General features: G+C 42.4%; 1 protein-coding gene across 3 annotated transcripts in view; it reads right to left on the reverse strand.

Moving 5' to 3' along the window:
* The window catches only part of PLD1 (phospholipase D1), a 106,889-nt gene that overhangs the window by 10,846 nt on the left and 71,243 nt on the right, over positions 1 to 24,800 (reverse strand). For all 3 annotated transcript variants that reach the window (XM_075003621.1, XM_075003619.1, XM_075003618.1), the window contains 8 exons: positions 22,399 to 22,527; positions 21,891 to 22,009; positions 20,389 to 20,502; positions 12,566 to 12,676; positions 11,028 to 11,116; positions 5,795 to 5,908; positions 2,387 to 2,436; positions 1,239 to 1,373 (listed from right to left, as the gene is read on the reverse strand). In XM_075003621.1, the coding sequence (XP_074859722.1) occupies positions 1,239 to 1,373; positions 2,387 to 2,436; positions 5,795 to 5,908; positions 11,028 to 11,116; positions 12,566 to 12,676; positions 20,389 to 20,502; positions 21,891 to 22,009; positions 22,399 to 22,527 (861 nt within the window). The remainder of the gene's footprint in view (positions 1 to 1,238; positions 1,374 to 2,386; positions 2,437 to 5,794; positions 5,909 to 11,027; positions 11,117 to 12,565; positions 12,677 to 20,388; positions 20,503 to 21,890; positions 22,010 to 22,398; positions 22,528 to 24,800) is intronic.

Raw genomic sequence — 24,800 nt, forward strand, 5'->3', positions numbered from 1 at the left:
ACAACTGGAACATTAAGCCCAAGCCTCTTACAATAGATCTACACTGTGGGAAAAGAAAGACCTGTGGAAGAGAGTCTTAGAAGAACCTGGGTTAACTGTCTTGAGCTTGCATTACAGGGATAAAAACAGCAGCATAGACATTCAGGGTCAGGTTGGAACTCAGGCTCTCAAACCTGGCCAGGGGGGTTGGTCTCAGAGTCCTGGCTCCAGGCCAAGCATGCACATTGCTATTTTTAGCTCCAGAGCATGAGCCCCTCACGCGTACATCAGTCGACTTGGACTCAGGTTTGCCATCATAAGTCTTTTTTTTTTTCCCCCCCAGTGTAGAAACCACGTTGGATGACAAAAAACAATGAGAAGTCCTGTGGCACCTTACAGACTAAATAGATTTTCTTGGAGCATAAGCTTTTCTAGCGTTTATGATCACTAACTGCAAAACGATCGTGGCTGTTCTTCATATAAGATACACAAAAGGACTATCAAAAGGGGAGCTATGGAACAAAATCCTCCCGACCTTAACTTCACCATATGTAAGGCTGTATGCTATCAGAATTGCCTTTGCAGAGGAGGATGGTATCATTCTGCTTCTTAGGGGACCTAACATTGTGTTACTCATGAGCAAAGCCTTCATACTCCTATAACAGGCCACGAAGGGCTTTCTTAAACAAATGATCATAATTGGCTCAAATACTACTCTTGGATTCTGTGGTATAAATCAGAACAGAATTTGGCTTTATGTTATTTTATGGCTTTATAATAAATATACAATAACAGAGACAGCTGAACATGCATCTACTACTTGTTACAGCATATTTTCCCAATGGTCACATGTTCCCCAAACCTTCCAAAATTCAAAGTACATTCTGTTCTTTAAGGAACAGATGGCAGCTCTCACAATTTAGTGCCTAAGGCTGAGTTTGATGAAAACAAATGGACAGAATTCTCTGCAGTGGGACAATTCTAAACACCAAGGAGAGGAGATTTCAAAGACACATTTCTTTATCAATTAATCAGTGCACTTGTGAATCATTCTGCCATTTCTCTTCCCCCATTAACTCATCGTTCTTTTAATTTCAAATTCCATGTACAACACAAAGGAGAGGTCAACAGTAAAGTGGCAGAGAGGACAGCCAGTAGAGAGAATCACCTGCACTTTGTACGTGGCAGAGAAATTGAAAGGGAATTTTCAGGCTGGGTAATTAAATGGTACAAATTTCCCCTGAAACCGTCTAACTCACCAATGATGACAGTGTTGTCATCGGCTATCAGCAATTTGCTGTGAACATAGATGAGTTCCGTGACAAGATTTCGTTCCAGCTCAGCATATGTTCGAAGCCCACAGAATGATATGTAGTTTATCCATTGATCTCCAACTGAAGTTTAGAAGGTACCATGAAGTGGAAGAGTGAGAGACAGTCGTTAATGTAAATCCAAGGAAAAGAAAAACCATTAACTTTAACATAACTCCTTAACAATAACATAAGGTAAATAAGTCTCTTTAAAATAGATATTACTCTGCTATGGCATCGTTGAGCCACTCTGACCCATACAGCCAGCTTGACTGACTATCCAGCAATTCCCCTATTTTGGACCAAGGCCTGCCTCATGTTGTATGAAAGCATCTCCAATGGATGCTAATGTTTGAGAGCCATTTGGCTAGTTGGCTGCTTTTTCTGACTAAGATGGGGAGAGGGAGATTGTAACCACTTTGTTTGCATATGCTATAGAAATCACATTCTCTTTTAAACCACCTACAGTTCAGATTTGCACAATGAGACATGAATCAAGAATGTATGATATGGCTGGTAGATTTATGAAACAGGTTTTCATGGGGCTCTGATTTCCATCCAAGCAAATCCAAGGACACAGGCTGATCCAGAAAAAGCAATTATGATAACAGTGTTATAATTAAATAGTTTTATCTCTGTGTGGTCAGTGAGTGCCACCCAATACTAACGAAAAACTAAAATCTAAAAAACAACCAAAAGCCATGTGAACCAATAAATGCAGTCCTAAATGGTGAAGAATCCTATAAGAATTTTCCTTCCAATCACCCATAAAATATACACTTCTGCCATTCCCACCCTCTGACAATCTGAAGCTAACTAGAAATGAGCTTTGGGAGTCTTACTCCCAAGGATGTCACCAATTAGATCTTTGCTTAATTATATTGTGTCAGCTACACAGATGTTTGTGGCCAGCTGCGTTTTCCTTATTTTGAAGATGTTTGAGGATTTTCTTTTTATAATTGCAATATTTTGCATCACTGAATTTTACACAATCTGTGACTGGATGAGCCCATTTATGCTTTTATAGGTCAGTCAAAGTTTAGTGTCTTCAGGACCCAATGCTGAACATCACACAGAGAGGGAATCAAAGCACTTACTCTCTGCTTTCAACTGTCCCAAGATAGAATTCTCGCCTCTGCACATGGTCCTGCAAAGAATGAAGGTGACAGTTACATCTACAAACGACCTGCAGCAATGATGTACAATTAGGTATGAGGAGTTAGTGATACTCCTAAGCTGTGTCTACACGTGCACGCTACTTCGAAGTAGCGGCACTAACTTTGAAATAGCGCCTGTCATGGCTACACGCGTCGGGCGCTATTTCGATGTTAACATCAACGTTAGGCGGCGAGACGTCGAAGTCACTAACCCCATGAGGGGATAGGAATAGCGCCCTACTTCGACGTTCAACGTCGAAGTAGGGACTGTGTAGTCGTTGAGCGTCCCGCAACTTCGAAATAGCGGGGTCCGCCATGGCGGCCATCAGCTGAGGGGTTGAGAGACGCTCTCTCTCCAGCCCCTGCGGGGCTCTATGGTCACCGTGGGCAGCAGCCCTTAGCCCAGGGCTTCTGGCTGCTGCTGCGGCAGCTGGGGATCCATGCTGCAGGCACAGGGTCTGCAACCAGTTGTCGGCTCTGTGTATCTTGTGTTGTTTAGTGCAACTGTGTCTGGGAGGGGCCCTTTAAGGGAGCGGCTTGCTGTTGAGTCTTCCCTGTGACCCTGTCTGCAGCTGTGCCTGGCACCCTTATTTCGATGTGTGCTACTTTGGTGTGTAGACGTTCCCTCGCAGCGCCTATTTCGATGTAGGCTTCACGTGTAGACGTAGCCCTAATGTGTTAATCACAAGACACATTTACGTACCATACAAAGAGAAGAGCCGTAACATTCCCAGAATTCATTCTTCCCGAACAAATGTTCATATGGGTGTAAGACACAAAGGGGCAGAGAATAGTCTATGCACCACTGACCAACTTAGGCTGAAGAGAATATTGTCTCATAGGGTAAGTCTACAGGGCAATGGAAAACAAGTGGCTGGTTTGGGTGAGCTGACACAGGGTCACACTGCTGAAAAACCACTGTTTAATCATAAGTTCTGCCGTCACTGGAGTCTCAATCCTGGTCCCTTGGTTTCACCATCCTTATTGTAGCATGGCTCCCTAATAAACCCATGTTGACATCAGTTATCCCTCCCCCAGAAAGCAGTGCCACTTGTTTCCCCCTTCAGCGCTTTCCCAACAATCATGACTGTGCTGGGACTGCTAGCCTCCTCTGCACAAGGGGAAGGGAATATCAGGTACCAAAGACGAGATGGGATTTCAACTTGGTTGAAACCACAGGGGAAAAAGATATTAAAATACTATCAGACTTCTAAAAAAAATACCAAAAACACATGGATAAGATAGTAAAAAATCTAGCAATAACATCAAAATTCCTAAAAGATAAGTGGAAATTTCGAGCTGAGCAAATTAAGTTAATCTTTATGTGCTTGGAGAAAACAAATTTATTTTGGAGCCTTATATGTTTAGAGCCCTACCAAGTTCACAGTTCATTTAGTCCATTCTGCAGTCATATGATTTTAAAAATGGTAAATGTCATGATTTCAGGAATTTAAATCTTAAATTTTAGAGTGATGTAATTGTAGGCATCCTGACCCAAAAACAAGTTGTCTGGGAGCTGCAAGATTATTGTATGCAAGGTTACAGTATTGCAGAGCTGTTGGAATTAGCACTGCCTTCAGAGCTATGCAGCTGAAGAGCAGTGGCTGCTGGCCAGGAATCCAGCTATGAAGGCAGAGCTATTGCCAGGAGCAGCACAGTAGTAAAGGCAACACAGGTATGGTATTGCCACCCTTACTTTTGCACTGCTACTGGTGGGGTGCTGCCTTCAGACCTGGACACCCAGCCAACATTACCATTGTTATGTCAAGCCTCCGCTGAACCCAGTATAATCTGGATGTAAGTTAGAAACATTCAATTATTTGCTATATAACCTTTAACCTTCCATCATATAGAAACTTTTGTATTGGCCTTGTAATATAATGGTTTTTAGTGGCTTGTTAAGAATTACCTGGCAAGAATTTGTTGTTATAACTGAAACTTCATTTTAAAACATATTGTAACTGAAACTCCATTTTAGAAACGTAGGTGTGTCTGCAATTTCATTTAAACGTGTAAATGTTGATGTGTGTGCACAATGGACTCAGTCCTTGAAGCCAGCCTGTCTGGACAATCAGCTGCCAGCAGCACGTTGATGGCCAGAGAATAATAGAAGCTGAGCCCTGCAAAAGAACCCACCCAAGAAAGAGGCCTCATCATGAGAAGATCGGAGTTCTATCCACTGCTAGCTGATGACTTATGGTCATACAGCATCCTGGAGCAGTGAGACAAGACAAGCACTGTAAACTGAAACACATAAAAAAATGGGTGTAAAGCTATAAGGTGGGGATTCTTTTTGCCATTGTCACTCTGCAGGAGTTAGTCTTGGCTGACTGGGAAGGCAGGAGGAGGCTGTGGCCCTGGGCTCTATGCCTTACCCCCGCCTCCACCTCCTCCCTACCAGGAAGGTTGGTACTGACTGCTCCTGCGTAATACACTGACAAGAGAGCAAGCTGGCAAGGGGGTCATATGATCAGCTCACCACCCCAGAGTCTGACTGTGAGCAGACACACTGGGCCCTCTATACCTTGGCTTCCTTCACTGTCCTTGTGCAATTCTTTGTCTGCATGAGTTCACCTAAGTGTATGAGTGCAGGAGGGTATGAGTGTGTGTGAGTGTGTGCTTGAAAGCTAGTGCCCCGTTCCTTTAATCTAATAGTGGCATTTATTAAAATACATATGAGTGTAACCCTGGGGTGGTCTCTAGTGAAAGTAACATAGCAACAGCCACCGCTCTCCAGTTGCCCAGCTCTGAAGGCAGTGCAGAAATACAGGTGGCAATACTATGACCTTCCTAAAATAACACTGCAAACTCCACTCCTGCAATTCCCTTTTGGGTCAGGACCCACAATTTGAGAAATGCTGATCTCCCCCCAAGAAATCTATACGGTACAGGGTAAAAGCACTTACAAGGCCAGTTTTCACAGGAGGACACCAGATTTCACAGTCCATGATGCATTTTGCATGACTGTGAATTTGGTAGGGAACTACTTTGGGTGTATGCAGAAAGCAGACTTGATAACATGTTCAGTGGGGATTTTAGTAGCTCCCTCTAAGTTAAAGGTCACTACTGCAAATAACAATACACTACAATACACAAAACTTTAGCTCAAACTGTAGAGGCTCCTGCACGAAAACTGTTGGAGTGGTATGTAAAAATTATATCACAGATAAATAGTTCATGTTCTTTTCTCTTTTTGATATATGTTACGTATATATGTACAGCACCTAACACAACATGGCCCCAATTCTGATTGTGATCTAGGATCACTACCACCACCACCCCATCACCACCATGGAGACCACTATAAAGATCTCAGTACCAGATCCTTCTTTGGACTGTGCACAGTACCTGTAATTGAAGTGCATTATGGCCTGCAGTGCATTCCCACCTCCAGTTGAAATATCTCCTTCAAATCCAGGCAACAGCGGGATCACCACATATACTCGATATCGCTTGTTTTCCCTAAAATCATAGAATCATAGAATCATAGGGCTGGAAGGGACCTTAGGAGGTCATCTAGTCCAGCCCCCTGCTTCAAGCAGGATCAACCCCAACTAAGTCATCCCAGCCAGGACCTTGTCAAGCCAGGACTTAAAAACTTCCTGGGATGGAGAATCCACCACCTCTCTAGGCAACATATTCCAGTGCTTCACCACCCTCCTGGTAAAGTAGTTTTTCCTAATATCCAACCTAGACCTCTCCCTCTGTAACTTCAGACCATTAACCCTTGTTCTGCTATCTGACACCACTGAGAACAGTTTCTCATCATCCTCTTTAGAGCTGCCCTTCAGGAAGTTGAAGGCTTCTATTAAATCACCCCTCAGTCTTCTTTTCTGTAAACTAAACAAGCCCAAATCCCTCAGCCTCTCCTCATAGGTCATGTGCTCCAGCCCCTTAATAAAATAAATAATCCAATAATCCTTTTGGGATATTTTCCTACAATTTCAACTTCTTTTCACCAATTTTGTAGCTAGTGTTTGCTAAGGCTAAACTTCTAGTGCCGTCACTGGCTCCCATTTTATTGACTTACACTTATGGCTTCTGTAGTTGGCTTCTACTTCATTTTTAAGAGAGTGCAAGTCATATATATTTTTGATTCAGTGGAGGTCAGAGCTATACCACTTATTTAAATGCATACACACAGAATGTATAATTTATTAAGAACTGAAAACAACAACAAAAAAGGGTACCAAATAAAAAGAAAGGCTGGACTATATTCACTCAGGTGCAAAAGGATTGGTATGCATTGTGGAGACGCAAGGAAGAGGTAAGTTTCTTTACTGCTGTGTCTAGCTTTATGGAAATCAGTGAATTTGAGAACCTCACTTTAAACTGACAGCACCTCACTGAAATGGCTAACTGTATAAATTATTATTGTGAAGAAAATTAAATCTACAGTTTTCCTACTCCCCTCTCCTTGTCCTGTTTCCAAGGTGCAGCTCACACCACGAGAGGAGAAGAGACAGAAACTGGTGAGCTTTGATGAATGGGCCTTACCCGAATATTTAGAAAGTGCAAATTTTAGGCCACATACATCACTCATCAGTGAAAGGATTCAGTTTTCAAGTATCCTTAATTGTGACCTGATCCTTGATTACCACTGCCTTGCTAAATCCACCCATTTTTTGCTTTTTCTTGTTGATAGGTAGATGCTTATCTTGACAGCCAGCCAACTTCTGCTATGGCTTAATTCTAGAGATCGCTTTCAGCCTCTGTAATCCAAAACAGCAGCAGGGTGCCAACAACTGCAATTTCACTAATTAAAATTAAGATGTCTGTCTTTCCAGATATTTTTAGATGCTGTTTTTACTGCCATGCAAATTATGGTAGGTAATTTCTGATTGCCTAAATTATCAAAGCCCAAATTGTTTTGCTGCTGCACTCTCTCTGTGAAGAGATGTTTAGTTAATTTACTTATCACTAGGTGGCAATGTAGCTCAGTTTGGATAAAGCCATTTTTAATAAACAGTCCCTAGGTAAGCCAGTTTGCAATTTTGCTAACACCATTTTTTTCTTGGTAAATGCTTAGCTAAGCTTAACTTGCACCTTCATATGAGAGACCAGAATAATGGCAAGGGGATCAAAGCTGGTTCTCTTGTGACTACTAGTACATGTATCAATGGAAGAATTTCTACTGTGAACGGAATAGCTACTGTGGTGGTCCTGATATTATTGCCGTTTACTTTGCACTATCAACAGGATTAGTTATGCTTAAAGCTAAGCATGTGCTTAAGCACTTTATGGCTTATCAAGCATGTGCCAACTGTAACTTCAGCACTTGAATAATACAGTGTGTCCTTTAGTAAGCAGAGGGAATTACAAAGGTAATACAGTATTGAATGTATCTATTTATTCTAGCCTAAGCTGTCAAATGTTTCAAGGATACTCTTGTATATAACATTTTAATTCAACATTATTTTAAAGCAAACTTCAGAGATGCTTAAAATGTCTCATTCCCACACGACAGAACGGAAATTGGGAAGATTTGGAAATTAAGGATATTCATTATTGATGCAAATCCACTGCTCATACTCATAATCAGCTAACTCTCACATAAAACACAGTTTGTTTACCTAAATATATCCTAAAGCCCACTAAAATACACCAGTGAAACAGAGGAGACAAGGAGAAGAGGAATATTATATACATGGAAAATGTTTTGCCTAGAGAATAGAGAAATAGGATTCTTGATTGGGAACACTCCACCAAGACTTCCATTTAGGATAAAAGTGGTGTGCCAGCTGGCCTTTTCCCTGTTCCCTATAGAAGTTACAATGTATATATTTCATATGGAATAAATAAGTCTAACATTAGTTCTCTCTCCATCCTAGCCCAGCAGTACTCAGTGTGTGGGTCGGATCCCAAAATGGATCAGGAACATATTTGAATGGGGTCATCAGGACTGGTGTTAGATGGGCTGGACTCCAGGGCCAGACCAACGTCTGAGCCCAAGCCCAAGCCCAACTGAAGCTCAGGCGTCTCTCCCCAGCATCCTGAGTTGGCTTCTCCCATCTAAGGGTGTGAGACGCGGGGGGCTCAGCCTCCCCATTTCAGGGTCTGTGAAGTAATTTTTGTGGTCAGCAGGGGGTCACGGTGTACTGAAGATGGATAACCTCCATCTGAACCAATGCCATGCACTTTACGGCAAACACAACCTGCGTGAGTCAGCATGGACTTGATCTTCTACTCCATTAAGTCAGTTCTCTGCTGATGTTACTCAACGGAACTCATGGGAATTATCAGGCACCAAACTGGCCAGAGGTGAATCAAACTCTGGGGCTGAAATGGGCTACTGCAGAACTTACAGAACTTCCTCTAATTTCTCTTGGACAAATGGTACCTTTTACGTAACTACACATTAACCTCTCCCCCCCATACACTATGTGTGAGGGCTGCGATTCCCTATCTTGCATACTCATATGCTATTTCAGTGAGTGCTAGCATGAGCACAAATAGTAGTGTAGCTACATTCACACAGGCAGCAGTGGTACGGGGTACGTATGCATGCGGTTCAGTAAAGTTTGTCCTTAGCACAGCTTGCTGCTTCCTGTGCTGCCATGGCTACATTACTATTTATACTTGTGCTAACTCTCATTGAGCAAAGACATATAGATGAGCTGGGAATCACACCCCCAGCTTGTAGGTTCGCTGTATCTTAAATGGTCTGTTTTCTGCTGCTTCTACTTCAGCTATTTAAATTACAAGAAGGAAATCCAGCTGAGCATGTATTAAAACAGCCTATGATACCCAGGCTTGGCAACAGGAATACATCCTTATGGACAGCAAATCCAGGTATGTTTGCAATGGCTTTCTGTCTCCAGCCTATTAAGACTATGGTGCTATGATAGGAATGGGCAAGTCCCAGGACTGCCATAAGAAACTAGCATTTCACAACACTGTATTTAAAATAGTGAATGCCATTGTGAGGCACGCTGCTGAAGTGGGTCATTTTGGTCAGCAAAATATTTCTGGCCTTGAGGTATGTCCAGTAGCGGATGTAGACCCTGCTACTTCTCTTGCTGATTTTAACCAAGTAGTTATCCATAAACTTCACTGAAGTTACTCCAGATTTACATCGGCATGAAAAGAGAATCAGCCCACAGGCTTTTCTCCAGAGCACAGGGCAGTTACTTTCCCAATGCACTCATTGCTTACTGACCACATTCCTGTATCTACCCTCATGTTGTTCTACCTTCAGGTTGCTACGCTGACAGACATCTTTCTTCCCTGGTGTCTCTGAACCAGATACTGACTCACACTGGTTTGCCATCATCTTACTGACCCCTCACCCCCACTTTAGGAGTATCACTTCCTTCACCTCTCTAGATTTCATACTGAAGCGCTGAAGACAGCAAAATCGAGATGACACCACTGAGTTTCTGAGGACCTTAACAGCTCTGAAAATCAGCCCATACGTGCTTACGCATGAGAAGAATGTTAGAGCACAAGCACTGCAAGTAAATCAAACTCACCCACATGCCCAGTGATGAGCACAAGTATTAGCTGACCAGTGGGGAGGAAAATGAGGAAGGTTTGCAATAAACTCAATCCAATCCCAAAGGGTATCAGCAATACAGCTGAGGGCATATCTGAACTGCATAAAACCACTGCCACACCAAGCTGCAGACTGAGGCTCATGGTGCAGAGCTAAAACTAGCAATGTATTTGTTTGGGCTTGGCCTGGGAGTCTGGGCTTTGACACCCTACCTCTTGTAGAGTATTATAGCTTGGGCTCTGCCCTACCCTGAAAGTCTGCACTGCAGTTTTATTGTAGCCTGACAGCCTGCTAACCTAAAACAGCTACAGGTCTTTTATTGCAGTAGAAACATGTCCCAAAAGCTAGCCACCAGAAACCAGGTCTAAGCAAAGCTGTCTGGAGCGGGGAAAAGGTAAAACTAGTTCCTTTCTTGCTAAACACTCCAGTTAGCAACACTATCACCAGGCCAGTTCTGAGGTTAGAACACTACGATACCGGTCTCGGATCCATCCATGAAACCAGCAATAACTACTGTCCTATTGAAAAAACTATGGTTCTCTTCCAGTGGTGTGGGGCTGTAAATATCATCTGGCAGTACAGCAATGGTCTGAACCTGAATCACGGCTAAATTCCTCAGAGTATAGCAGCATTCACTCTCCTCATCTAAAAACCAGAGCCCTGTACAGAGATCTTCAATGAACCATATACCCAGTTTATACGGTTAAACTCACTTGTGTGTGAAGCTGAAGAAGAGTTAGAATCATGACACTGGCAATAGACTCAAAGTTAGGTAAGAGTTACCAAATACAGTATCAACAACTTAGTTTCTGGCTGTACTAAGCCATCTTACAGGGTCAAATTCTGCACTCAGCTACACCAGTGAAAGTCCAAAATAATGCCACAAACTTTAATTACTGAAGATTTACATTGGTGTAGCAGAGCAGAATATGGCCCAAATAAATATTGTCCCTGAGTAACAACTGTGCCCCTTTATGTATTATTTCAAACTGTGTCTTACATGTCAACTCTGGACTCCATTTACAATATTTTTATATCATTCTGGTAAGAACATACAGACAGTCCTTTTGAAAACAAAACAAATACCTGTGTGCTTTAAGAATCCTCTGAGCAATGGTATCTCCAATCTTGTTAGAAACAACTTTGTCATCAGCACAGCTAATAAAAAATTGGTTCTAAGGGAAAAGTGAACACACAGAAATTCAGAATCATCTCACTGCCTTTTTGCTAAGGAGTTCAGAGGGTAGCCCTGGGATGAGGAATACTCAGATTCACTTCCCCGGTCCACTATGGACTTCCTCAATGACCTTATACAAATCAGTTAGTCTCTCCGTACCTCTGCTCCCCATATGTAAAAAAGGGATTAATAGCACTGTCCTGCCTCACAGAGGTGCTGAGCGGGTTAATAAACAACAGATCATCTGGCATTCAAATACTGCAGAAATAAGAACAGCTAGACAAGGGACTGGGGCACATTTTGCTGTAGTTTCATAGAAACATTTTTTGTTAAGCACAGAACAGCAATGAAACTATAAGACAACAGGGCTGAATTGCTGCAAAAATCTCAAAACCAGAATGTATAACTTTTATTAGGACAAGGAAAAATTAAGTGACTGTTTCAAGCAGCAGCAAAGACTATGGCCAAAGGAGCCACGCTCACAACTGTGTTTTAAAAAAGCCCACACTAATAATCAGGATTTTGTGGCTATAGCTAAGCACGAAGCATTCCCAAGTTAGAGACTGCTTCACAAGCATGTAATTATCTCCATATAATTATTCTGCATTGTTGCCATTGTGGAACTCTTACTTCACATGATGTGAAATCCTGACACATTGAAATCAATGGGCCTTTTGCTATTAACTTTACTGGAGCCAGTATTTCACCGCTAAATGTCTACAAAATCATAAATCTACCTGCTTAAAGGGTTGTGGGACTATTCTGGTGTGTCTCTGGAGTCAAGATGCAAATAAAGCTGTGTCCTGCACAACATGTTCCCAGATAGCAATGTGTTATTTTAATTAAGTGATGTCTGTGTGCATGCTCAGGGGAAATAATTATTCTCGATTAATCTCATGCTTTAACAACCTCCAAGGAGAAAACATCCAAACCATAGATGAAAAAGATAAAGAACAAATGCCTCCATTCAGCCATTTATTTCTGCATTTACAAGTCCATTCATACACAGGGGAATTATGCAAGCTCTACGATAACTACTGAGTCCACTGCAAACTGATGGGAAACCAAACACTGGATAGGTAGGGCTGGGAAGGCAGCAGGGAAGACAGCAGAGCCAAAAAGGTGGTCGAAAGGACCCTACATGGGAGACAGAAGTTGCTAGAGGTTTTGGAAAGAGGAGCAGTAAAGCAGTGACCTTGTACTTTAACCCACATTCAGAGTTCTGTAGCGGTAGGTTAATTACTGACTTGAGCCAAAGCCCATTCAAGTCAATGGAAACAATCCTATTGAAATCTGGGGGACTGCATGTTTCAAAATTTACAAGAGGAGAATTTTAAACCAAACTAAACCAAACCAAAACAAAAAAGAACTATCCTGCTGAGGCTCACTGGAATGCTCAGCATTTTGTCGAACCAAACTGTTATTGCCTTGTATCCTTGGTACTTACCTCTATATATATATAGTGTTGGCTGTTTTCTATCACATTAACATAAGCATTGTGGATGGACTCTTCATGGTACTTGATACCAGCTGACCAATCTGCAGCAGAACGGAGCACCTGTAAAGAGAAAGATTAGCTGTTTTAGCTCTGCCCTGATATGAGATGGTCCTGGCACCCCTTAAGAACTGTTTTAAACTGGTTAGTTTATTTTTCGTGATTTTACTGACTTATGTAACACACACAACATTAGATAACTATCTATATATAGACACACACAAACACAAACACACAATTTTATAAAAAAGAAAATGAAGCTTAGGTACACTGTTAAAATTAAAACATTCTGATGAAAATACAGAGGCCTTGATTCACCATTGTGTTACTGCAATTTTATGCCAGAGTAACTTCTATGAAGTCAATGGAATTAAACTGGTGTAAGACGGGGGAGACAGAGCGATGGATCTAGTTACAAAAGTCCATGTCTACACTAGCCCCAAACTTCGAAATGGCCATGCAAATGGCCATTTCGAAGTTTACTAATGAAGCGCTGAAATACATATTCAGCACCTCATTAGCATGCGGGCGGCCACAGCACTTCGAAATTGATGCGGCTCGCTGCCGCACGGCTCGTCCAGACAGGGCTCCTTTTCAAAAGGACCCCGCCTACTTCAAAATCCCCTTATTCCTATGAGCAGATGGGAATAAGGGGACTTCGAAGGAGGCAGGGTCCTTTCGAAAAGGAGCCCCATCTGGACGAGCTGCGCACTGGCGAGCCGCATCAATTTCGAAGTGCCGTGGCCGCCCGCGTGCTAATGAGGCGCTGAATATGTATTTCAGCGCTTCATTAGTAAACTTCGAAATGGCCATTTGCATGGCCATTTCGAAGTTTGGGGCTAGTGTAGACACGGCCACAGAGACACAAGCCATCTATTTTACAGCAACATGCCTCCTAAAAATCAATGGATTTTGTTCCATTATTTTGCAAATTATAATACACAGGCGAATTTTAAACAGAAAAGGCAGCCTTTGACCTAAGCAATATGGTTATGTATGTTTTTGTAAAAAATTCTCACAAAATTGGGCACATTTGTCAGATTTGCGATTTTTAAAAATTTTATTTTGCAGTAGATCAAATTCACAAGCAAATTATTTTTGACTGTAAATCAGAACTGGCTTTTCTGCAATAGGAGATTTTGGAAGCTCATCTGAGTATATTATTATATCCCCTATGCCACATAAAATCTTGTGTCAAAAGGTAGCCAAGCCAATATGGAAAATACCCTTTGCTCACTTTCTCTCTTGTATTTAATCGTGTCCTTGTTAGCCGGTGGCTGGGTAATGTACGGTGAGGTACCAACTATGCCCTTGTTACCACCCGAGTTTAAAACTGCGAGAGCAGGGAGCTCATTGCTGCAAGCCTCCAAGACAGGCTGACGGATTCCCCTGGGTCCTAAACAACCCAGTTTTTTACTACTGGAGCAGGGAGCTCCTAGCACTCTCACCTATGGCCAGGCTGTGGTAACCAAATGGTTAAAGTTCTTTTTATTGTGCCGGCTGTGTTGCAGTGACAAAAGGGTAACAGCAGTCACGCTTAGATCTTAACTAATTACAAGTTTATTAAGCTACAGTTATAAGCGTGTGGTTACAAAAGGCTATTGTCTACTTCTTATATGCTAGCAAAGTACAGGTGTTAACAAGTTACGTTACAATCCAATACAAAGATATCTGTTACCATCTAACACAATGATATCTTGATACAACAACATCTAGTTACAGAGCTCTAATTCTTTAGCTGTGCACAAAAAGAAAGGAGACCTAGCATGGGTATATATTACCCTCTCTGCGTCTCTCGATACCAGTGTAGCCAAGCCAGATCGGTCACTCAATTCCGCGGAAAGATGAATACGAGGTTGGGCGTCCCCAGCTGCGGACCTCGGGAGGCAATTACCTGACCTGACAGGCAGGTAGTTGGTGGAATGCACTCAAAGTTAGAGTTCTGCTGGGCCCACCTTCTATACCCCTTTTAGGTTACGTATTCTCTTTCTTATCTAAGGTGCCAGATCGTACTGGTCTGTCTTTTGTGACGCCAGTTTGTTACAAGGGCAATTCTTACTTAATTTGCACTTGTAAGACAGGAGATAAGCAATTTAGGAGTACAGGACATTCTTTTGTGTGGGCGTAGACTTCCTCTTCTGGGATGGATGTGTGGTCATCATATCCATCAATGCCAGCTGGGGTGATTTCCTGAGGGTCCACCCCTTCTCTTGTTGACAGTTTGGCCTGTTAGCCTTTTATCTGTACTTTCTGTTTCTCAGGGTCACAATAAGCTAGCACATCTGGGCCTCAATGAGGGACATCAAAGACTGTGCTGTCAGCAGCCGTTTCTGTGCCCTGTGCGCTTGCGAGGCTCCTCAGTCGGGGTGGGGGGGGCAGTGAGCAAGCTGGCTTGTAAGGGGGAGACTTTGTCTGGCTACAGTCCTGTGCTCTCTCATAGTTTCCTGCCTCTGTTAGTACAAACTTCTGCTCATTAGCCTGTCCCCTATTATATCTCTTCAGCTCATTGTCTGCAAATTCCCACTGCCTAGACAATCTTCCTCTCCTGCTCTGATCAAGCCCCTCTCCTTTTAAGAGCTCTCAGGTGGCTCTCTCTTCTTCCTCCATATTCAATTCTTGCTTCTGGTCTTCATGTCACTATTTTGTTCCAACATCTCCTCTTACATTTCATCCCACCATCTGGGCTCTGCTCAAATTCTCCCTTCACCATTGCATGCTCTCCTTCATGCATACCACATCTATGCTGGGAGTAACCCTTCAGTCAATGTAATGGCCACCACCTTGGCTGACACTGGGGAATGAACCAGGCACCAACAGAGCTAAATGCATGACAGTGCCTCCAGCTTGAGCTAAGAGGAACGGGGGCATGTCCTGAGCTAAATTATTGTAATTCCATCAGCTTCAAAGAAGTAATGACAATTTATACCCACTAAGGATCAGGCCCCTACGCCTGTGGCTGAGGCCTGTGCCAGATTCACATGTTCTGTTGGGGGACACATCACAAACATTGAGCAGTGGAGTCGGTATTTCCTCCAGACAGAGACAGCTCATCCAGGCGTCTGAGACCCACAGCAAAGCCAAATATAGATCAAGTAATACATGGCATGAATCTCAGGGTATGTCTTCACTACCTGGAAGATCGACTCTGTCAGGGTCGATCTTCTGGGATTCAATTTTACACGCCTTCTGGGATGTGCAAAATTCAACAGTCGATCCCAGTACTGCTCAACTTCGCGAGGAGTAAGGTATGTTAGTGGGAGAAACTCACCCATCAAGCTCCCTCTGGCTGCGTCTACACTACGAGATAAATTCAAATTCATTTATATCGATTTTCTAATTTTAGAATTTATAAGCTCAGTTTTGACCATCCTCACTTCACACCTTGCTCCTCACAAAGTAAAGTCTTTGCTGCCATGTGCATATTAGCTAACATCAACTGTTGCAATAGTGCATTGTGGGAAGCTATCCCACAGTTCTCTCATCCCCATAGCATTCTGGGTATGCTTGCTGGTCTTGACGTCATCTACCCCCATTGCATTTTTATCATTCCCCTCCCAATCCCTGAAAATATGTCAGTCCATTAGAAATAATGCAGAAGACACTCGACGTTACAAGAAAGAATTTTTGGTTTTCCACTATGTTATATTGCTAAGACAGGTACAGCGACTGTATTCTCAACTAGCCATCCATCCCACCTCCCCTCACTGCCGAAATGTGATCCCTGAAAATCATGCAGGGGGGAGAAAGAAATATTTTTTGGTTTCTCCAGACATTATTGTGAATGGAAAGGGTTTTTGGCTTTCCAGTGCACTATAAGGCTTCCGTGCAACAACTGTGTTCTCAACTAGCCATCTATTCCACCTCCCCTCACTGCCAAAATGTGATTCCTCAAAATCATGCAGGGGCCCAGAATGTTAGATTCAGAATAATGCATGAGGAAAGAATTTTTGTTTTCCCCTTACACTATATTGACAACAAGGGTGGAGCTATTGTATTCTCAGTTGGCCATCCATCCCACCTCCCATCATTGCAGAAAAAAGAATTGTTGGTTTTCCCTGGCAGCAGCAGCAAGCCCAGGTATGGGCCAAGTGGGTGTTGTCACTGGACGACCAACTGAAGTATTCTTTCCTGTTGGCAGCAAGCCCCTTAGCTGCTGGGGCAGAATTTTCCCCAGTGGCAGCAGCGAGCCCCTTGGCCTCTGGGGGAGACTTTTCCCCCAGAAGCAGCAGCAAGCTCAGGTACGGGCCAAAGGGGGGGTGTTGTCGCTGAATGACCAGCTGAGCTGTTCCTTCCCCACTTAACCACTGGGGGAGACTTCCCCACTGCAGCAAGAAAGCCCCCAGTATCTTAACCACTGTGAGGCTGCGAGGATGACCAGGTCAGTCGATTGTATGTAAGTCGCTTCCAGCTATGCAATTGATGTAGGTAGAATTGTGTATCTACAATCGACTTTAAGGTCTAGTGTAGACCTGGCCCAAGTGTGTGAAAAATGGCAAGAGATGCAATAGGAAGGAAAGAAAGATTACACAGGTGGTTTGGACGAAGACAACTTTCAAATACACAAGGAAAAGGAGTTCAAAAGAGATATAGACCTACCATAGACTCAGTAATTTATTGATCAAAAATATAATTGTTAAGGAACTAGATTGTTCTGTGTCACTCTGTCTATACAGGGGACTGAAGATAAATGTCACAAGAAAATTTGGATTATGTCAAACCAAGTGGACAGAAAGTAAATCTGATGAGTGAAAAACTCCAGAGCAGTGGGATCCATCCCAGGATTTTAAGGAAAGAGTGAAAGAATATGGCAAACTTTTAGCATATGTATTTAATAATAACTCATTGGATATGCATAGTTCTGGTTCTGTAGATAGTTTTCTTACTCTGGAAAAGGGCATTCATTATTCAAAAACAGCAGAGTTACAGGAGACAGCAACCATCACAAGAGTGGACTTGAAAAGCTTTGCAATAACTAGCAAAACTGTGACTGAATCTTTTGTTTGCTTTTGTTTATGAAAAAGTTTCTTTCAAGGATAAAAAGAAGAACTGAGGAGAGCCTCCTATTGAAGTACACATTGTCCTATTTCTCCTGCCCTTCTGGATAAGAGTGTCTGTGAAAGATTAGAGGGGTTTGGTTCATTTCTCATACAATCACTGCAGCACAAATTGAAAAGTAAATGAGAAGCTTGCATCCTTCCCATAGTTATACAGGTTGAACCTCTCTCGTCTAGCACCCTCTGGACCTGTCCAGTGGTGGACAGGTGAATCTGCCAGATGATGGGAGATCAATATTTCTGGCACATTACTAACACTTCCCCTGCTTACTGGGCTCTTAGAAGACACTTAGGGGTAAATTACAGCTAAAATAAAAGCACAGAACACAGAGCCAGGACTAGTGGCTTTAAACAAACTTTATGAGCCCACAGGAAACTTGGCCACACTCATGATAAGTGGTCGTCTGGCTAACTAAAGTCATGCTGGACTATGGATGTTGCCGGACGAGAGAGTTCCAAATTAGAGAGATTCAATCTGTACTATTTAGCCGATAATTTTACTTCACTGGTGTGTCTTGCAATGGAGAACTGATAAGAAACAGAAAATCAGGATCCATGATGAGCCCAGATGTCTCACTAGCTTAAGCAGAAACAGCAGAGATGATGCTTTCGGTATTTACACCAGGAAGGTAGGTAATCCATTCATTCATATATGGGGGAGAAGGGGAATTAAGGGCCAGATTCTGACACTCCTACTCAAAGGGGATTTATCTCACTGCTGTGCAGCCCACTGCACCTGGTCTCTGCCTGCAAAAGCCAGAATCTCTACCCCCACCCACCATCAGTAACAGATACTGACTCAGCCATTAACCTTTAGCTACAACTTCAATGCACACACCATCCTTTATGACACTGCTTAGTAAACTGCATTTCTATGGTCAGCCAGAGCTCCCTGCACTAGAGGTTCCTAGTATGGTTTCCTAGTAACCAACCTTCTTATTGTGTGCTTTTCCATGTAGACAAACAAATCAAAATCAGGACCACAAGCACATTACAGAAGAAGTAGCTGCCAGAATTACACCACGTGCATGCACAAATACATTGCAGAGCTGGAGCTGCAATATCTTTCAATCACCAAGAGCCTTTCCAGCCCACTGCCTGCTTCTGTCACGCAGCAGTATAACTACTACTTGTTACGTGCCGGTATGTTAGAAGGGGTATTGTACTCCAGGAACATTCTAGGGAGAAACCACATTTGCAGGCAAAACGTTGTTTTTAACGTACCCAGCTTTATGTGGCTCATGGATGAGCCAGGCTGATGGCTCTCAAAACACTGCAGTCTGCCATTAGAAACCAGCATGGGTAATTTGCAATGAATAATTTATAAAATGTCTATAAGTAGATACCAAGTTTTCTGGGAACATGTTCATTACTGGCATTTCTCAACCAGTTTCTTTGTTTTTTGGTTAGCATTTTTTCTGTTGATTGGTGGCTAAGAATTAACTGTGTCTGATACTCAACATTATATATTCAAGCTCTGTTGCTGTGCTGTAACTGGCCACATAAGTCACATGAGTATTCATGATGTTTTCTAATTGGATCAGCATAACATCATCAGAAACACACTCAGGATTTTCAGGATGGGTCTAGACCTGTGTTTTTTAAACTTTCTGAGACCACAGAACACCAAACAATACTATTTTTTTATGTAGAACACCTCTGAAAATTTTCTTCAGAAAAAAAATTGTTGCCAGAATGAAAAAAAAAAACCAAACAAACAGCAACATATACAACAAAAACAAAACAAACTAATTTAATCAGGTACCATAGCAATGAAGAAGTAACATTGTATTTGGTTTTAACAACAGAAAAGATAAAAAAAAGTGTGACACTTGCGGCACACCTGAGAGTTGCTCACGGAACACCAGTGTTCCATGGAACATAGTTTAAGAAACATTGATCTAGGCTACAGAATTACACTGATGGGACTGACATGGTGCAAGCTGTAAGAGTGAGAACCATCCACATTGGGCGTGTGCATGTGCGTGCCTGCACGTGTGCGTGCACACACACACACACACACACACTTTTGCTGCAAATGCTGCAGGGTTTGTCCACATCTACATCTACCCCACAACTCTCCATGCAGCTTCTTGCAGCAGGTACATAATGTTTAAAGAACACTTACACTTGTTCATGACGACTCCGTCCATCATGAGCAGCAGCATATTTGCAGGTTGTATGGCATGGAGTTGCCAATCTTTTCTCCAGATGCTATTAGGCGGAATAGGCTCGTGCACTTACTTTGGGCACCCTATGGCACCTTTTTCCTGCCTAGCTTTGACTACTTTTATTTAACACAAGTCTCTTTCTCTCACTCACAATCCTCTGGCTTCCCAGGCACAGCCATTTGAACCGTGCATTCCTAGCACATCTGGTTCTGCTGTTGAATAATCACATTTGACATACGCATTTGGCACAACTGATGGAGTTTAAAATATCATTTGCATAATTAATCTTACATATATTAAACCCCGATGTTGTAAATCAGTCTCTCTCTGATGAAATTAATGATACAGTGCTGATTTACGCCAACTGATGATCCAGCCTGTTAAGTTATATTATTAAAAATAAAAAGATGTTCATATTTCAAAGACTTTAGCATCTTGTAACTTTCACCTGGATGACTACCAAAGCCACCCATAAGAAAAAAATAACAAATGACCCCAAGTGCCAGGAGTTCTTCATTTTAGGATTCTATGAAACACCATTTGTACCCACCTGTACTTTGGCACATACAGATTCAGGCACTTGATACTTCATCTCATTGGCAGTTCGCTGAGATTTTGGCAACAGGAATGGGTAGGAGAGGGATCTGTATTTGGGCTTCATGATCTTAAAAAAATGGAGGAAACTATTTTAAAATGCATTTTCTCATATTTTTATGACAATTACTTTGACTGTTTTTATGCTCCTTTATTAATACAGAAAATTAAGAGAACATACAACTTTTCATCCATGTAAACTCAGTTCCTGTTCTGAATGCTCCTCAGTATCCAGGAATTCTGTACTCTTCTGTGAAATGTGCTCTCAGTATTTTGAAATTAACACACAAACCAAAAATCTCGGCAGAAGTCTGGGTTACAGTATGTCATAGCTATTGTTTGCCCTGTATTTGCAGTGCAGATTTGAATATATTTCAGGTTTTGGTCAGGGGAATACTCTATACAGAACATGGATGGTCCTATGGTTAGAGGCCACCATAATACCAAAGGCACATTTCTATCTGAAAAAGTCTCGGATCATTGTTCCATGTAGGAGGTATAAGACCAGGGCTTAAAAATCTACTGGATATCCAGCAGCCTAAGAAGTAAGCTTCCTCCAGAATGAGCCACACTACCTCTCTTCTATTTAAAATTAAAACAAAACAAAACAAAAACAAAATGAAAAAAAAGATTTAACCGTCAGGCAGTGGTGAAGAGCAAAACAAATATCAATGGACTACTTTTTCTTCAGGCAGAGGCATGAGAACACTTTTAAAAGTGGGGGTGCTGAGCCCCCTTTCCCCTGTCCACCCTCCTACCTTCCACGGACATTGCCAGACCAGAGAATCACAGATTTCAGAGGTGCAACCTGTAGTTTGCCCGAATGGCTGGATCACCTGGCTATGGCTTTGGCCTCATGCCCTTGGTGTTCCTCGGCCCCTTTGGCTGCGGGATCACCTACTGAACTGCTCCATGCGCTTGCCTGCTGCTTCACAAGAGGGCTTTTGTGCAGGACAGTGTTTCTCACAGCTAACCAGTAGGAACCGCGAGAATAGCAGCATAGTAGTACTTGCTCCTTAGCTAACTACATCCCAGACCTGATTCTCCTTTCACACTATTTTCCACCTACTAACTTTAAATCATACCTTATTTGTATGGGTATAACAGGAGAATGAGATCCCCTACCTTCATTACATGCTATTGTAACCTGCACACCTAGTCCCCTTTACAGCATTAGCTCAAAGGCCTCTGGCTTTTAGCTCAAATGGCCGAGGTGCCTACACTACAGAGGTCCCAAGTTTGAGTCCGCCCACGGGCAGTTATACTATCAGATTCACAGTATTTCAGTGTTGCTTGCTGGGACATTAGGGCAGGCTAACATAGATGTTATTAGCCCAATCTGGCAAACCTTGGCTACCCGGCATAGCACTCATTCCCACCTACAGCCCTAGCCAAGGCATCTGCGAGCGCCACATTCAGATGCGAGGGCTTGCGGGACCTATATCATTAAAAACCTACCTTTGTGAAGTTCCAGCGCTGAATAAAGTGTCGGGCGACATCCCGTGCAGCTTTGCCGTGCACCACGGATGAAATGTCATGCCATGGCATTCTGGGTGTGGTGTACCTGTCAATGAAATCTACATGGACAGAGAAAATAGCTTAAGCCCATCTCACATCAGCCTGGGACATTAATTAATGAGTATCGCTGTATTTTGGCATCTCATCCTAAAAACAGAACCTTTGCAGAAATAAAAACTCCCAAATTAGGCATTAAAACTGAAGTTAAGTTAGCTTGAGAGGGCTAGTAGATTACAAGATCATGTATCTATCATTATCATAGGCTGGTTTTACTACCTTACTTTAAGATTCTGCTACCTCTTCCTAGAAGCCAGACCAGATGGGTGTCATTAGCCTCAGTTCAGGAGGGTAAAAAGGCAGAGAAGCCTTCTAAGGCAGCAGAGTAGCCAGGGATTAAGTCAAGGTATCTTGGAGGGAAAAAGATGATCCAGGTTACAGTGCCACTTACCAGCAAAGGGTTTGTCAAGCTGAACCCAGTCTTTAAAGACAAAATTGCAGTAGTCCTTTCCATGCCAGAATCTGGTCTCCCCAAGAAGTTCTCCAACACCTGTCTTCAAGCTGTGGACTGATCCTTTATCTGTCACAGGTTTATAAAGGGACACAAAATACACTCTGAGGTTGCTTTTTAAAGATGACTCTCAACAGGTGAGAAATGCACTGAAATAGGAAGCTATCAGCATAACTTGCCAGTTTTAGTAACAGAGAGGCAGTCATCTTAGTCTATATCTTCACAAAACCTAAAAGCAGTCCTGTAGCACTTTAAAGACTAACAAAATAATTTATTAGGTGATGAGCTTTCATGGGACAGACTCACTTCTTCAGCTCTGGAAGCTAGATCTGAATCCTTTCTGCACTGGATTGAAAATTTACCCTTCAGCTGTCATCCTGCAATAACGGTTTACTTACATTGATCATTAACAAGTGAAACTATGCTTTCCTATACATGGGGTCCCAACATTTGCAAGGGTTCAGTGTTGAGAACCCTTTCAAATGTTGAATTTCGTGAATACGGTGGGCTCATTGCTCCGGGTAAGTGGCAGCTGCTGGCACTACTGGGCCTGGAACCCCGGGGAAGCGGCAGCTGCTCACAAATAATTGAATTCGCAAATGTCACACTCGCAAATTTCACAACCTTGCTGTACTGCAGAGTTCAGGGAAGGAAGGGGAGGGGAGATGGGACTTCACATCCATAAGCAGAAGACAGTACTACTCTTGTTTATGTAGTTTGTATTAAAATACAAATAAACTTGAGCTGGAACCTCTGTTTTATAGGATTAATGATTTTGTCTCCACAAAAGGGTCCCTCTGCTATTTTAGTGAGTACAAAGAAAAGTATCTTCCCTTTTTTCGCAATGCACCTTTAAATAACTTCATTTTCTGAGGTTGTGTTGCATGTTCACAACATGGATGCACAGTTGCAGTTTCACAGTGAAAACTAGGGCCTAACAGCCTTATAATGACTTGCATACAAGAATTATTCTCATTCCCCAATAACTTTCTTGAAATTTACACTTTTCTGTGAATGCCATTAGCACATAAACCAGAAGTAGTGTGAGCCCTTCCCTCTCCTTCCTCATAAAAACAGGAAAGCTCACAATCTGACTACAGTTACACTACAGCAGTCTGTCTACAAAAGTTATGTGGGAAGAGATGGTCCGACAAAACTTCTGTCAACAGATTGTGTCTACACATAAAAGTGGATTGATTTTTGATCTGCTCTGTTGATAAAGGGAGCCCCTCCACCCCCCGAAGCGTCTACCCAGCTTTTTGTTGACAGTTTCTGTTGCCAAAACACATTTTGTGCAAGGATACTCCACGACTTTTGTCGACAAAACTTGCTAGTGTAACCACATCCTCTATGTTTTAACTAGTGTGATATCCTGTCCATCTGAAAGCTCACAGAATGCTGTTACAACCCTGCTTGGACAATTATGCCATAACATATCTATGGGGAAAGTTTTCTTGTAACCACAGGCACTTAAGTGATGGACTTTTGGCTTTAAGTAAGAAGCTTGATGTCCTCTGCAAATTTTTATCCTATATATTTTTTCATATGGTCTGGCCAAGGTATATGCCATGGAGATATTCAGCTCATAGATAGTAGCTAAGTGTTGGGATCAGTTACACTCCCAACCCAGACGGAGTGAAAAACCCTATGCATTTCCTCATGACTTATTCTCTCATGACAACTGACCTGGTCTGTAGTGCCCCAGCTGCTTACAGAATTCTGCACTATAGCCTCCTGTGAGTTTTAGTGCTCATTCAATGAGTGACAATCCCAAAGATGAAGTAGTTGAGGTTCCTAGCGTACTGTGCTATCCAGGCAATCAAAGCAGTCATGAAAACTTTTTAATCACAACAGCATTGGAGAAATGTTCAATACATGGCCATATGATAAGCAACAAGCAAGTCTTGCCAACACCATTGGAACACCACAAAACACCAACACGTCCCAAATGCCATGCAGCAACTATGCAACACTGACAATCTAGTTACAGGATTAGCAAAGCGACATCAAGCCAGCACAGTTCTACATGAGTTAGTGAGAGTACAGGTGGGGCAACGAAATCAGTGACTGTACATGCCAGAATACAAACACATATAACATATATGTGAATGCTACAGAAGCAGAACATGTTTTACGTACGGAGCTTATGTGACCATTCATTGACTCATGTGAATGAATATGTAAATGGCCAATTTCATATATGGCAGTCCATATACATATGAAACACACATGTTCTTTTCATATACAATGTCTATATTTTATATAAAGCTGACCATTTACGTCTTGGAAGAATCTCTAATGGAAACGGTCAGCTAAGTGTACAAAGCTATGAAAAGTCACTT

This window comes from Carettochelys insculpta, chromosome 10, assembly GCF_033958435.1.
Source record: "Carettochelys insculpta isolate YL-2023 chromosome 10, ASM3395843v1, whole genome shotgun sequence".
Lineage (NCBI taxonomy): Eukaryota > Metazoa > Chordata > Testudines > Carettochelyidae > Carettochelys > Carettochelys insculpta.